The sequence below is a fragment of the Amphiprion ocellaris genome, chromosome 21, assembly GCF_022539595.1.
Source record: "Amphiprion ocellaris isolate individual 3 ecotype Okinawa chromosome 21, ASM2253959v1, whole genome shotgun sequence".
Classification (NCBI taxonomy): Eukaryota; Metazoa; Chordata; class Actinopteri; family Pomacentridae; genus Amphiprion; species Amphiprion ocellaris.
Window position 1 is genome coordinate 25,980,905 of NC_072786.1, and position 15,565 is coordinate 25,996,469.

General features: G+C 37.2%; 1 protein-coding gene across 1 annotated transcript; it reads right to left on the reverse strand.

Annotated features, from left to right (window-relative positions):
- Positions 1-4,193: 4,193 nt before the first annotated feature.
- Positions 4,194-11,274, reverse strand: LOC111582910 (arg8-vasotocin receptor-like). The gene is made up of 2 exons (XM_023291781.3): positions 10,158-11,274; positions 4,194-8,430 (listed from the first exon to the last, which is right to left on the reverse strand). Exons 1-2 carry the CDS (start codon positions 11,110-11,112, stop codon positions 8,147-8,149), a joined length of 1,239 nt encoding a protein of 412 aa, XP_023147549.1. The 5' UTR covers positions 11,113-11,274; the 3' UTR covers positions 4,194-8,146.
- Between the last annotated feature and the right edge of the window lie 4,291 nt (positions 11,275-15,565).

The following is a 15,565-nucleotide window of genomic DNA, read 5'->3' on the forward strand; positions in this document are numbered from 1 at the left end:
ATATTTGGCTTCTTAGTATCATTTTGCCATGCTATGTTTGCTAATTAGCACGAAACAAAAACAGTATGGTAAATCTCACAGTATCTATGCTATCATGATGTTGTTAAGCTACTATTGCAGCTGCAGTAGTTCCAATTAGTCAGTATTAGCATAAAACACAAGCTAGTTATAATGCTAGCAGTGATAGCGCTAACATGATGCTGCTTAGCAGGTACAATTTTTACCTTGTTTGCTATTTTAGTTTGTCATATTAGCATGATAGCAGTACTAATTAGCATAAAATTTTTAAAAAGCTACCATTGAATATATCACACTGACACTCTGCCACATGGCTGTTTAGCAGGTGTTATATTTTTAGTATTTAGCTTTTTATTAGCATATTATCATGCTGTTTTTGCTAATTAGCACAGAAAAACAAGCTATCATGGTATATCTCACTGTATGCTAACATGACATTGTTAAGCAAGTGCAATGTTTGCTATTTTTGTTTCAAATATTAGCATATTAACGCTGATTATAAACACAAAAGAGTAGGAAGTTATGATGCTAACAATAAAAATGCTACAAAGATGCTGTTTAGATGTAATCTTTACCATGTTTTGCCTTTTATCTAGACTTACTAGAATGTACACATTTGCTATTTAGCACAAAACATGACTTATGATGCTAAAAGTCACAATGCTAACATGATACTGGACCGTCACATTAAAGAGCTAGTAGGACTGCCTGACTGCATGAACAAAATCCTAAACAAAACCTGAAATATTAAGCATGGTAGTTTGCTGCTTCTTCTTGTTCCTTTTATGAAGAAAATGGTAACACAGAGAATGCACAAGGATGGACTTAGCTAAAATCTGCAGTGACTTCTACCGTCATCCTACATCAGGTAAATAAAACTCCTCAAAACATGAGATTTGTTTTTGCTTTGTTTACAGTGTTATTTACCACATAAATCCATGCGTTGCTTTGTGTTGACGAATTCAGTTTTGTTGACACCAAAGAAAAAGCTTTGAAGTAGCACGAAAAAGTTGTGATAAAACTAAAGATGTTCCAATCAGGTTTTTTGCTCCTGTGCTGATCTGAGTCATTTAATAGTCAGAATACACCAATAGCAAGACCCAGTCCGGTACCATTTTCAAAGATAGTACACACCTTAAGTATTGTAGATGAGCTGTAGTACATGGTTGTTCCACCAGATGGAGCCTCCTACTGTTTAATACTGTAGCGACTAAGACTACAGGAAGTTCTTTGGTGGCAAGCAGAGAGCATTGCAGGGATATAGCTCGTAAAGGGGCACCATGACAAAGACTTCTATGACACCTAATGACCTCCGATCAGAGCTTACGTGTATTTGTTGCGATCAAACAGTTCAGTGCTTCTATAATCCAGTCATACAGTTATAACTGGAAGCAGTCAATCAGACTACAGGAGTTTTTTGTTACCAGGCAGAGAGCATTGTGGGAGTTTAGCCGGTAAAGGGGCACCATGACAAAGACTTATGTGATGATTAATGACCTCCAATTAGAGCTTACTTACATGTTTTGTGATCTAACAGCTTCAACAATCCAGTCAGATATTTACAACCGGAGGTGGTGAATTAGATTACCAGCAGTTCTTGTTACCAAACAGAGGGCATTGTGGGGGTTTAGCTGGTAAAGGGGCACAATGACAAAGACTTCTGTGATGATTAATGACCTCTGGCCAGAGTTAATGTGTTTGAAAAGAACAGGAATCGACTAGATCAGTAACAGAGCAGCTTTTATGGCTCATTTTGCATTTTTATTAACTAAACTTATTAACTGTGTTTCAGCAGATGTAAACAAATATCTTGATTGGCTTTGATTCTCATCTCCGAGATCGGATCAGGACATCTTTTCTTAAAATTATATTTAAGTACAGAATTTGTGTAAATGTTCTGAAGACATTAATTAGACGAATAATAGAACTTGGCAGGATTGTCGGAGGTTTCACCGACAACATAGTGAAGATAAACGACTGCTGAGACGTACGACGATCTGCTCGTTCTGTTTTCACTGAGAACCTGAACATTTGCTTTCACAGCCTTAACTCCTATAACACCCTCAGGAAGCCTCCAGACTCGGAGCTGCTTCGGGTTTTAGGGGGTCGAGGCCGACGGGGGTCTCTGGAGTCGAATTACTTCAGCATTTCTGGCATTTCTGCCTCCATTCAGCTGTTTCACGTCAACTCCTGACTTATGCAAGTAGCCCTGAGGTTTCCTTCTGAGGTGTTTTTTTTCCTGTTTGCATTCACACCAAAGAAACCAGATAGAAAACCAGGAGGGTTGAGTGAAGGTCAAACCAGGGCGACGTGAACATGACGAACTTAAGGCTGTAGGGGGATTTAAAGTCAGCAAAGGAAGGAAACTACAGCTGCTTTCATCAGGGTTCAGTTCGACCTTCAGGCTCTCAGTTTTCCTGTAAAGAACTAATCAGAATTCACATGACGAACTGTGTGATACTTAGACGCGTTTTTGTATTTGATATAATGCTGCTCCTGTTTAAAGTGGAGGATGCTTACGCCGAGCATCTCCCAGCTAAAAGCTCCTCAGGTTAATAATTCCATTTATTTCCAGACGTATTCAGGCATAAACTCATTTAGATTTCATGCACCTGCAGCATCGCCATCCTCATGCAACATTCACAACATTTAGCTCTTGTTAAACCAAATTATGCATGATTTTGTCACAGCATTCCACTTAGTTTTTTAAATTTTACTAGTAGACAAATGCCCGTTTTGTTTAGAAACCACAGCTCTCAGAGAACCTCTTTAATGCAGATGTAATTGACAGTGATAAGGTGTCTCTGCTGGTGATTATTTCTAATACAGAACGATAGTAAGATAAGATTAGCAAACAGAGGGAGGGACAAAAACAGATATTCATGTGTATTTTTACCTGTAAACTGCTTTTCAGTTCCATGGTTTTAACACTTGGTCAAATAGACGTTTAAAAAAAAAGCAGAACAGGCAAGAAGTGATTCTAAATTTGATCTGATTTGTGATCCTTAAAGCGACTGTAATGTACCTTATGTGGTCTTTTATAGTGAATTTCAGCTCATTCTTTAGCATCTTGACTGTAATTTTACTGTTTTTCTTCGCTATTACTGCTCAAATGGTGTCGTTTTCAGATTAAAAGCATAATATAGTTTAGCACTGAGCAACTAAAAAACTAAATGATACCTTTAAGAGTCAGTGGAGACCAAAAAAAGAGCAAAAGAAAGTGAATATTGGTGTTGAATACATCAGACGGACAAAAACACAATTTGAAATGAACAATTATTGGACTTTGTGCAAACTGTGTTAGCATAAGGATGCTAATAACCCCATGCTAATATGTCAACACTGGGAATGCTAACATGGTGATGGTAAGAAGGTATAAAATGTATTATGCACATCATTTTGTTTTAGCCCTAGATTGTATATAAAGACAGACGAACCCTCCATGGTGGGTTCAGAAATCCTTAACAGCTTTTTTAAAATTTCAGCATCGCAGCTCCGACCGTCACTATCTTGGCGGCACCTGACTTCTATGCTAAAACCAATGCTAACTTTTGCTAATTCAAAGTGGCAGGTATTTCCAGCGAGGAGGCAGGCTGATCCATGTCGCAGAGAGCATCGTCTTTAGTTAGTAAAGGGGTAAAGAGGCACCATGGCAAAGATTTCTGTGATGATTAATGACCTCCAACAAGAGCCCATGCTTATCTAAATACAGAACTTGCGTGAATGTTCTGCAGATAATAATTAAACAAATACTAAAACTTGGCAGGAATAAAGAGGATTGTGTCGACAAGCAGAAAACATTGTAGGGCTTTAGTTAGTAAAGGGGAACCATGACAAAGACTTATGCGATTATTAATGATCTCCAAACAGAGCCCATGTATTAAAAACAAGCTGGAATGGATTAGATCAGTAATGGAGTGGCTTTCATGGCCCATTTTTACATTTTTATTAACTAAACTTATGAAATAACTGTGCTACAGCAGGATGTGAACAAATGTCTCGATTGGCCTTGATGCTCGTCTCTAAGATCAGATCAGGACATCTGTTCTTAAAACTGTATTTTAGTTCATGTAAACATTCTGGAGATATTACTTAGATGAACATTAAAACTTGGCAGGAATAAAAATGTTATTGTGTCAGCAAGCAGTTATTAGCAACCACAAAACAGTCGGACATCCCAAGAAACATCTTTTATCTTCCTTTACATGTGCAGCATATATTAGAACAATACATAGAAGACAGAATACGTTACATTGACAAAACATCTTTACAGACACCAGTACAGACTCTAATTTTTAAAAAAAATCAACAATATTTCAAAACATCTATATTTATAAGGTTGAAGTTACTTATACTGAACAAAGTGCACTTTTAATTACCATTAACGTACATCAAATATAGCATTTTTAAAATCACATTAATATAACACGATTATGACTGAAAATATTTACAGCTTTAAACATAAAACTTACAAACAAAAATAACAACACTGTGCTGTGGATACAGGAGAGACTCTGATGAGTTTAATTTTACAGTTTGAGCTCCGCAAACGTAAATGTTTGTTGGGTTTTTTTGTCTTCTACATCAGTAAACTGAATATGTTATGAATATGTAAACTTTTTTACTATTTTTTTTTAACATTTATTGACTAAAAAAAAATAATCAATACTAAAGCAAGTACCTTTCAAAGTGTAGTGACAGAATTACAATGCATCTTTAGCAGGTCTCTGCAGCGCCCCCTGCTGTGTGGACGCCGGCATCGACAGTTTGTTTACAACCAAAACTATTATATGAAGACAGCTCTCAAAATTATGAACAGATTATAAGCTACAAATACGTGAAATCAGAGTGTTTTAAGTGCTGCTGTAGTTTCATAATTGTTTTTTTTCTTTACTTATGATTAAGTGCACAAAAACATTTACTATCACAGAAACAAGAAAACACATCACCTGAAAATGTGCCGATAAAATGTTGAATTTGATTTAATGCCCTATATATTCATGCAGATAAATTGATTAATTTATGCGTCTACATTTAACGGTACGAGTATTTTCTTTAGCTTCACCCATTAGCCATGGTTCGGTGATGTGCAGAGGTTGATTAAGCTTTAAATAAATAAAAAATTTAAATATATACAGTCATGAACAAAGCTGCTGACACTAAAGAGTCACCAGCTGTAGTCAATCTTTTACGAGAAGTTAAGAGGTCACAAAGCTAAGAAAATTTGACTAACACAACTTTTTACAAAACTGATAATTCAAGTTGTTGTATGTATATTTTTGTCATATTTCCAGAAGACCTTCAATAAATCTACAAAAGAAGCAAAACGTATGACAAAGAATCAAAATCTGGAATTGTAAGAGTCACTCTTTACATGTGTATGTAAATTTTAGTTCACGACTGTATATATTTGGATAGTTTGACGTGTGCTGGACACAAAAAGAAACAACAAAACCTGTAAACCAGAGTTCTGTTTACTGGTCAGACAAAAAAAAAAATTACAGTTGCAGTTATTGTTTTGTCCATTAGGGGGAGCAGCAACCTACAACAATAATCTCATAGATACAAAATGCAGACAAATTATCACTTTATAGCATTTAACAGGATCACTGGCTAGATTTAATTTTATTTTTTTAAAGGATTAAAGCACCCCATTTAGCGTGAGGAGGTTGGGGTGGATGGTGGGCGTATCGAACGATGGAAATAAATCCAATTTTTATCTTAATCTTAAAGCCAGACAAGACAATGTGCAAGTTTTGTTTATATTTTTGTTCCGTGTACAATAAAAACATGAAGCACCAATGACTGTTTTCTCCATTCGGTAGTCTGTTCCAAGTTGCTTACGAACGCTGACTGGAGGCTTCCAGATTTTAGCCAATCAGATGAAAGTAGGCTTCTTCACTGCAAAAACTCAAAATCTTACCAAGTCTATTTGTCTTATTTTTAGTCAAAATGTCTCACCCCACTTGATTTAAGATAAATTCACTTAACAAGAGACATTTCAGCAGATGGAGGGACTTGTTTTAAGACAATGCATCTTAAATATCTTGTTAAGTCAAACAATCTTGAAATTATCTTGTTTTGAGTTGAATTTTACAAGAAAACTCAAAATAAGTTTAACCCTGTCGTGTCGTCCTGCAGGTCAAACTGACCCGTTTTAAAGTTTGAAAATGTGGGAAAAAAAAATATATTTTCACAGTGAAACTTCTGATGTCCACATTTTCAAAAATTTTGGGAAATCTTTGAACATTTTTTTGGTAGAAAACAAGAAATGTTAAAAATGTTTCTTAAGAACATTCACGTAAAAAATCAACCAAAATCCAGCGAATTTCACAGGATTTTGGGTGATTTTTATGTGAATGTTCTTAAAGAAAATATTAGAAGTTTTACTGATATATATGGAATCACTTTAGATATTTTTAAGATTTTTTGGAAGATTTGTACTCATTTTTTGAAAATATTTAAAAGAATTTTCTTGCCAAATTTGAGGGATTTTTTTTTTTTAATAAAACTGTTAAGGGAAACTTTTAAGGAATTATTGGAATTTTCTTCCCAAAGGGTCTGCAAATTTTCAGAAATTTGGGGAATTTTTTGGCAGAATTTTTGGATTTTTTTTCAGACAAAGAAATTATATTTTTTGGTGCTTGTAAATGAAGACAGCAGGAGGGTTAATATATCTCAAATTAGGAGGTTACATGAAAGCAAAAATCTATTTTTGAGTGAAAAACTGCTATTTTTTTTTTTTTAAGCACGTCTGGCTTATTTTAAGACACCTAAGCTTGACAATCCTGGTAAAACAGAGCTTAAAATAAGTTTTCCCAGCTAATTTTAAGATCTCAATATTCTAAATATCATATCTTATTTCAAGAAGTCCTACCAAGCCATTTTTCACTTGTTCTATTGGCAGATTTTTTCACTTATTTCAAGGTAAAACTTCCTTCAAATAAGTTTTTTTTTTTTCTTGTTTTGAGAGGGGCATTTTTTCCAGTGTAGGAAGGGGGGCTTTAAAGACACAGGAGCGAAAACTGCTCAGAAACTGCATAAAGGGCCGGTTTAAGATAAATCAGGATATTTTTTCAACTGTGAATCACGCAAAGCTCCTCTAGTGGTGTCTCAGGATAAAAATACAAATATGGAAATAAACTTAACAGGTCCTTTTTGATAAGAAGAATCCAGAATAACAGCAGATTTATCCTCAATTCTCAAAATTTAAGCTTGTAAACTCACTTTAGACATTAAAATTGATACCAGCTCTTCAAGCAAATACACAGAATTATGTATTTGAAGCATTCATATTATTCATACCTACCTGTACTTTATTGTCTCTGTGAAGTGTCTGTTTTTACTCCTGTGGTTCAGGAAACAACCCCCTAACACCAGAGTATAGTACATAAAAACAGAAACTGGCTTATGAAAGCCAGACGCTGACATTCAGACATTTTTCTTAATATTTTTGTAACAGCTTAAGGTACTGGTTTTGTTTTGATGCTGTCTGACCCTCAAAGTTTCCACCGTGTCAGCCTCAGGAGCTAATAAATCTTGTTTTTCCTGTGAGCCCAACAACAAACACTGCCATGAAGGAAACCTTTCCACTCTGGATCAGACCAAAGAAAACAAAGTGTTGGTGTGGCCCTCACATGAGATCATACCTTACTCCATCCTGTTTTCAGATGTTCGCTCCAATGACCAGAAATGTTGGAGGTGAGAAGGAGGCCTTTACCCCCAATAAACAAATCTACCATCAAGCACGGTGGTGGCAGTATCATGTCTCGTACGCAGTTCCGTGTTCTAACAAGGCAAGGATCCCAAACACACATCAAAAATGGCAAAGAAATGGTTGAATCAGGCTAGGACTAAGGTTTCAGATTGGTTTCCCCAGTGTCCTGACTTAAACTGGATCAAGGAAATGTGGACTGATGAAAGAACAAGACATTTTTCTTAATATCTAAAGGTAATGGATTTGTTTTGACGCCATCTGACCCCAAACTCTTCATCTTGTCAGTTAATAAATCAATTTTTCGTATGAAACCGACACTGAAGCTTGCCATGAAGTAAATCTTTCCACTCAGTGTATGTGTGTGACCCTCAGATGAGATCATACCTTCCTTGGACCAGTCTTCAGATGTTGTCAGGAGGCAGGTGTTGCCTGCAGACAGTTTTTGGGATTTGGATTTTGGTCTCTGAAGGGTTCTGAAAGCCTCGGACCCTGAAGGCGGGACAGCAGCGTCGTCCGCCGGATGCTGCTGTCCGAATCCTGGTAGTGGAACTTGTTTCTGAGCCTTTGGCAGCAGGGCAGGCTGCCGGCGAAGTCCGACAGCAGGTGGCCACTGAAGATCATGTATATCCAGGGATTGCAGCAACTGTTGAGGCTAGCCAGCAGCGCAGTCAGCGTCACCGTCGTGTTCTCAGAGTCTGCAGGCAAACAGAGAGGAAGATTTACGAAGATTCGAGATGTCAACAACTAATGCGAGATGTTTGAGTCAAACAGTTCTCTCCAGCAGCCCCAGTCTGAGGAATCAGGGGGTTTAATGTACATTCTGCACTTTTACATCGAGGGTTTAATTCAGCGCCAGAAATAAGCTACTGACAGATAGTCCTCCGAGCTGCAGGTAGAAAAATTAATATTATGTTCTTTATGAATTTCTCCACACAATTAATCATAAAAGGCAAATATACACTTTTTAAAATGTTTTTACTAAAGCTCAGATGTGTGTCATCCATTTGGGTGATTTTCTGTGATGCAGGTGACGATATGAATTTTATTTCACAGCTTCAAAGTCTGTAAAAACCTCCCAGCTGTTCATCCACCTGAAGAATTTCATTACAGCTTTTCACTCCGACTTCCACCGACTCAGGAGGCTTTCAGCACCAGCTGGGAATAAATGTACAGACGGACATTGAAGGATCCGACCTTTTTATGATCTAAAAACCTGCCAGAAAACTACCAGCAGCAGCTTAAATCCTTAAGATTGAAAAGAACAGCTCAGCTTCTTTGTGTGGTGAGAAAAAAATCTGCAGCGGTTTCTCAGGAAGAATCTCTGAACTAAAATTCACAGAAATTCAGCAAAATAATAGAAAAAAAAGGAAAAATTTAAACTGCAAACTGCAGTTGAGGAATTTTAAATCCTTTAATTAAAAAATATTAAAGCTTAAAAGTGAAAACATGCTTGTGGATAATATTTTTATTGTGCTTTTTACATTTCTCTCTTTTGTTTAGCAAAGCATTTTTTATTTATATATAATTTACATTTTTATTCAGGTTAAATGATTTTCCATAACATTTTCAGATATAATATATATATTTTTAATAAGGAAACATTATTTTAAAAAATAAATAATTAATGTAGTCGTTTAATATTTCTTTGATATTTTTTAACTTTTAGGCTTTTGTATTTTAATCATGTATTTAAACTTTATGGAGGTTGATTTTGTTCATTTCAGGTTTCAAAATGTTGCTTCAATATTTCCCTTTTCCATTTGTTACATTTTTTCAAATTAATTTTTAAAAACTTTTTTGCATTTCTCCTTTTCCTTTCGGCAAAGCATTTTAAATATATATATAATTTACATTTTTATTCAGGGCAAAATTATGCTCCATTATCTTTTTACTCACAATCTTTTTTTAATTAGTAAAAAATTATATTTGAAAAAATAGCAATAATTCAAGCAGTTGTTCAATATTTCTCAGATATTTTTTCATTTTCGTATTTAAACTCTTTTTAATTAAAGTTTATGGAGGTTGATTTTGTTCATTTCAGGTTTCAAAATGCTGCTTCAATATTTCCCTTTTCCATCTTTTTTTAAAGTAGATGTTAACTTTGAAAAACAGGCCAAAACTGTAGAATAATGTCCACATCAAAAATGTCTGTTTTTACAAATAATTACATATTCGTACACACGTGATCACGAAATTAGACGCTTTACTATATTTTATGTATTTCTAAAAATAAACATCTTATAGATATTTACAGTATTCCGGTTTTCATGTTTTCCACTTTTTTTCTGGCACACTTGATTTTCACCGTTTTTTGTTTGTTTATTTCTGTCAAACTAAGACCAAGAGAGCCTCTGGAGAGGTTTTACGCACAAGAAGCTGCGTTTTAGGAGCCAGAAGTCAGAGATAAGAGTCTGAGCCTCACCGTGCCAGGAGAACGTCTCGTCCCACACCGACCACATCTGCACGGTGAAGAACGGCGCCCAGCAGACCACGTAGGCCACCACGATCACGAAGGTCATCTTGACGGTGCGCAGCTTGGCTCTGGAGATGGTGCCCACGCTGCTCACCGAGTTCCTGCCCAGGATCCCCGCCCTGCTGCTCTCCGCCGCCGCGCTCTTCCTCCGGGTTTTGTACTTGAGGTTCCTCCAGATCGTCCTGCAGATCAACCCGTAGCAGAACACGAGCACGGCCACGGGCACGAGGAAGATCCCGGCCGTGATCCAGGTGATGTATGCGCGCAGCCCCCACGGCTCCAGGAAGTGGCCCCAGCAGTCGTAGACGGCGGATCCCGGCTGGACCTCGCTGAGGGAGAAGATGAAGTACTGCGGGCTGCTGAGCACCAGGCTGACCGCCCACGTGGAGCCGATCATCAGGTAGGCGCGCTGCGTGGGCTGCTGGAGGGTCTGCAGAGGGTGGCAGATGGCGATGTAGCGGTCCACGGTCATCATCACCATCATGTAGGTGGAGGCGAACATCCCCAGGACCTGCAGGTGCTTCACGATGCGGCACAGGAAGTCCGGGCCGTAGAAGCGGAAGGTGATCTCCCAGCAGAGCTGCGGCAGCACCTGGAAGAAGGCCACCACCAGGTCGGCCAGGCTCAGGTGCTTCATGAACAGGTGCATCCGGGACGGCTTCCGGCGGGTCCGGTACATGGCCAGCAGCACGCTCAGGTTCCCCAGCACCGCCGCCAGGAACGCCACGCTCAGCACAGTGATCTCCAGCTTCGCCACCTCCTCGTTGCGCCCGAACGGGTCGGTGTCGTTGCTGCTCCCGGTGAGGTTCCCGGTGGAGGCTCCGGTCTCCGGCTGAGTGAAGTTGAGCCTCTCGGTGCAGTTGTGGCCGGTGATGTTGTAGAAACTCTCCGAGGAGGAGCGCATGTTGGTGGGTTTTACGCACCGCGGCGCCTCCCGGTCTGTGCGTAAAACCGGCGGAGACGGTGTTCGTCCAGCCGGCCAAATGTTTCCACATGAACGAGACGAGCTCAGTCAGAAACGGGTCAAAAATCACAAACAACGGAATAAAGCCTCGTCGTTTTTCCCTCCATGGTGCTCAGTGACTCCAGATCTGCGCTGCAGCAGCTTCATCCGCTTTTAAAGTCCAGACACACGAACACCAACCAGCACACACTCAGTCCAGCCTCCCAGCCAATAAACACTGGAGATAAAGAACAGCCTGCAGGAGGAATCTGTCCTGAGTGTGTGGTCAGATAACCATCTACAGAAACCAAAATATATCCCTCGTTTTATTTTAGAAAAACAAAGGGATTATGGAGGATAATTCTGAACGGAATAAAAGTTTTTACTCATAAAGGAAAAATGTCAAATTTAAAACAATAAATAGAAAAAAAAAACTACGAGACATTAAGACTGAAAAATCTCAAACAGATAAAACACCTAAAACAAGGACTAGTGCCAGGGACCCAAAATGTCCACAAAAAGACTCAAAAAAAAACTTAAAAAGACCTAAATCATTCAGAAAGACTCCAACAATTACTACAGACAGAAGTCCTAAAGACTTCAAACTTCCACAAAGACTCCAAAAACAACAAAAAGACACCACAGACGAACACAAAAACACTCAAAATGTCTACAAACATGCTCAAAATGGCCAGAAAAAGACAGAAAATGACCTATTAAGGATTTCAAATATCCATAAATACACTAAAACTGAGCACAAGGCCACACAACACCTTCACAAAAACACTCAAAATGTCCACAAAATTGCCAAAAGTTACTAGAAATCGATACAGCACAAGTTTTATGCAGACACAGACACCAAAAAGGACTACAAGAGACTCAGATCTACCTAAAACAACTTCAAACATCCATAAAGACACTAAAAATGACCACACAGACACACAACACACACAAAAAGACTGAACATTTCCACAAAGACACTAAAGAGGAATCCATAGCCTCAAAATGTCTGCAAAGAAACTCAAAATGTCCACAAAAGACTGAAAACTACCTCAAAAAGATTTCAAATATCCATAAATACACTAAAACTGACCACAAGGAAACACAATATGTCCACAGAAAGACTCAAAACGTCCACAAAGACACTAAAAACGAATCCATAGATTCACAATGTTCACAAAGAAATTTTACACAAAAATCCTAGAAACGACAAAAAGACACTACAGAAGTATACAAAAAAGCTCAAAATGTCTGCAAAGACACTCAAAATGTCCTCAAAACGACTGAAAATGGCCCCCTAAAAAATCTAATTTCTATGAATACAAAAAAAATGACCACAAGGACACACAACACCTCCACAAAAACATTCAAAATGTCGACAAGGTCACCAAAAACTATTACAAATAGACACAACATCACAACATGTTGACAAAGAGTGTTAATGTAGACAAAGACACTGAAAAGGACTACAAAAGACTCAAATCTACCTAAAAAAAACTTCAAACTTCCATAAAGACACTAAAAAAGACTACAAAGACACACAACATGTCCACAAAAAGACTCAAAACTTCTACAAAGACAGTGCAGATGAATCTGTAGACTCAAAATGTCTAAAGACACTCAAAATGTCCACAAAAAGACTCAAAAAAACCTTAAAAAGACCTAAATCATTCAGAAAGACTCCAACAATTACTACAGACAGAAGTCCTAAAGACTTCAAACTTCCACAAAGACTCCAAAAACAACAAAAAGACACCACAGACGAACACAAAAACACTCAAAATGTCTACAAAGATGCTCAAAATGGCCAGAAAAAGACAGAAAATGACCTATTAAGGATTTCAAATATCCATAAATACACTAAAACTGAGCACAGGGCCACACAACACCTTCACAAAAACACTCAAAATGTCCACAAAATTGCCAAAAGTTACTAGAAATCGATACAGCACAAGTTTTATGCAGACACAGACACCAAAAAGGACTACAAGAGACTCAGATCTACCTAAAACAACTTCAAACATCCATAAAGACACTAAAAATGACCACACAGACACACAACACACACAAAAAGACTCAAAACAAATCCATATACTCAAAATGTCTACAGAGACACTCAGAATGTCCACAAAAAGACTGAAAATTACCTCAAAAAGATTTCAAGCGTCCATAATTCCACGAAAACTGAACAAGGACACACAGCACCTCCACAATAACACTCAAAATGTCCACAAAGTCACCAAAAGTTATTACAAATGCCTGCAAGGACTTTCAATGTACAGACACTAAAAAGGACCAAAAAAGGCTCAAAATTACCCCAAAAAGACTTGAAACATCCATAAAGACACTAAAAATGAACAGAAAATGATTGAAAACTTCTACAAAGACACCAAGCATGAATCCATAGACTCAAAATGTCTGCTAAGAAACTCAAAATGTACACAAAAACCCTAAAAATGATAGTAAGACATGACAGACGAATACAAAACAACTCAAAATGTCTGCAAAGACTGAAAATTATGTCAAAAAGATTTCAAACATCCTTGAAGGCATTAAAACTGACCACAACGGCACACAACACCTCCACAAAAACACTCAAAATATCCACAAAGTCACACAACAGTCCATAAAAAGGCTCAGATCTTTCACAAAGAATCTAAAGACGAACCCAAAGACTTAAAATTTTCATACATATACTCATAATGATCACAGAAAGACTCAGAAAAACAACAAGACACTTCGGACAAATCACAAAAGATTCAAAAAGGTTCAAAAAGAGACTCAAAATGTCAACACAGAGACTAAAAATGACCACACAGACGCACAACACACCTACAAAAAGACTGAACATTTCCACAAAGACACTAAAGAGGAATCCATAGCCTCAAAATGTCTGCAAAGAAACTCAAAATGTCCACAAAAGACTGAAAACTACCTCAAAAAGATTTCAAATATCCATAAATACACTAAAACTGACCACAAGGAAACACAATATGTCCACAGAAAGACTCAAAACGTCCACAAAGACACTAAAAACGAATCCATAGATTCACAATGTTCACAAAGAAATTTTACACAAAAATCCTAGAAACGACAAAAAGACACTACAGAAGTATACAAAAAAGCTCAAAATGTCTGCAAAGACACTCAAAATGTCCTCAAAACGACTGAAAATGGCCCCCTAAAAAATCTAATTTCTATGAATACAAAAAAAATGACCACAAGGACACACAACACCTCCACAAAAACATTCAAAATGTCGACAAGGTCACCAAAAACTATTACAAATAGACACAACATCACAACATGTTGACAAAGAGTGTTAATGTAGACAAAGACACTGAAAAGGACTACAAAAGACTCAAATCTACCTAAAAAAAACTTCAAACTTCCATAAAGACACTAAAAAAGACTACAAAGACACACAACATGTCCACAAAAAGACTCAAAACTTCTACAAAGACAGTGCAGATGAATCTGTAGACTCAAAATGTCTAAAGACACTCAAAATATCCACAAAAAGACTTAAAAGTGCCTCAAAAAGATTTTAAAAATCCATAAATACACAAAAAAGACCACCAAGACACATGACACATCCACAAAAAAGCCAAACCTTTCACAAAGACTCTAAAGACAAATCCATAGACCCAAAATTTACAGAAAGACACTAAAAATGACAAAAAGACACCTACAGACAATTCCAAAAAACTCAAAATGTCCATAAAAAGACTGAAAGTTACCTCAAAAAGATTTCAGACATCCATGAATAGACAAAAACTGAGCACAAGGACACGCAACATCTCCACAAAAACACTCAAAATGTCCACAAAGTCAATAGAAATTGTAGCAAATAAACACATGTCGGCAAAGAGTTTCAATTTACACAGACACTAAAAATGACCAAAAAAAAAAATGCTCAGAATGACCACAAAAAGACCTCAAACATACACATAGCCCCTAAAAATGACCACAAAGAAACCAAAAGTTATTGCAAATGGACACAACACGTCCACAAAGAGTTTCAATGTCCGCAAATACACTTAAAATGACTACTAAAACCTCAAATTTACCAAAAACAACTTCAAACATCCATAAAGACACTAAACATGACCACAAAGACATACAACACGTCCACAAAAAAACTCAAAATGTCCACACAGACACACAACACATCTACAAAAAGATCCAAATCTTTCACAAAGACTCTAAAGACGAACCCAAAGACTTCAAATGTTCATACATGAACTCAGAATGATCACAGAAAGACACTTTGGACAAATCCAAAAGGGTTCAAAAAGAGACTCCAAATGTCCACAAAGACGCTAAAAACGACCACAAAAAGAGTCAAAGAAAGTCCAGAAAGACTCTAGATGTGATGGTAACATAACAATTTATTAAGCATTAAATATATAAA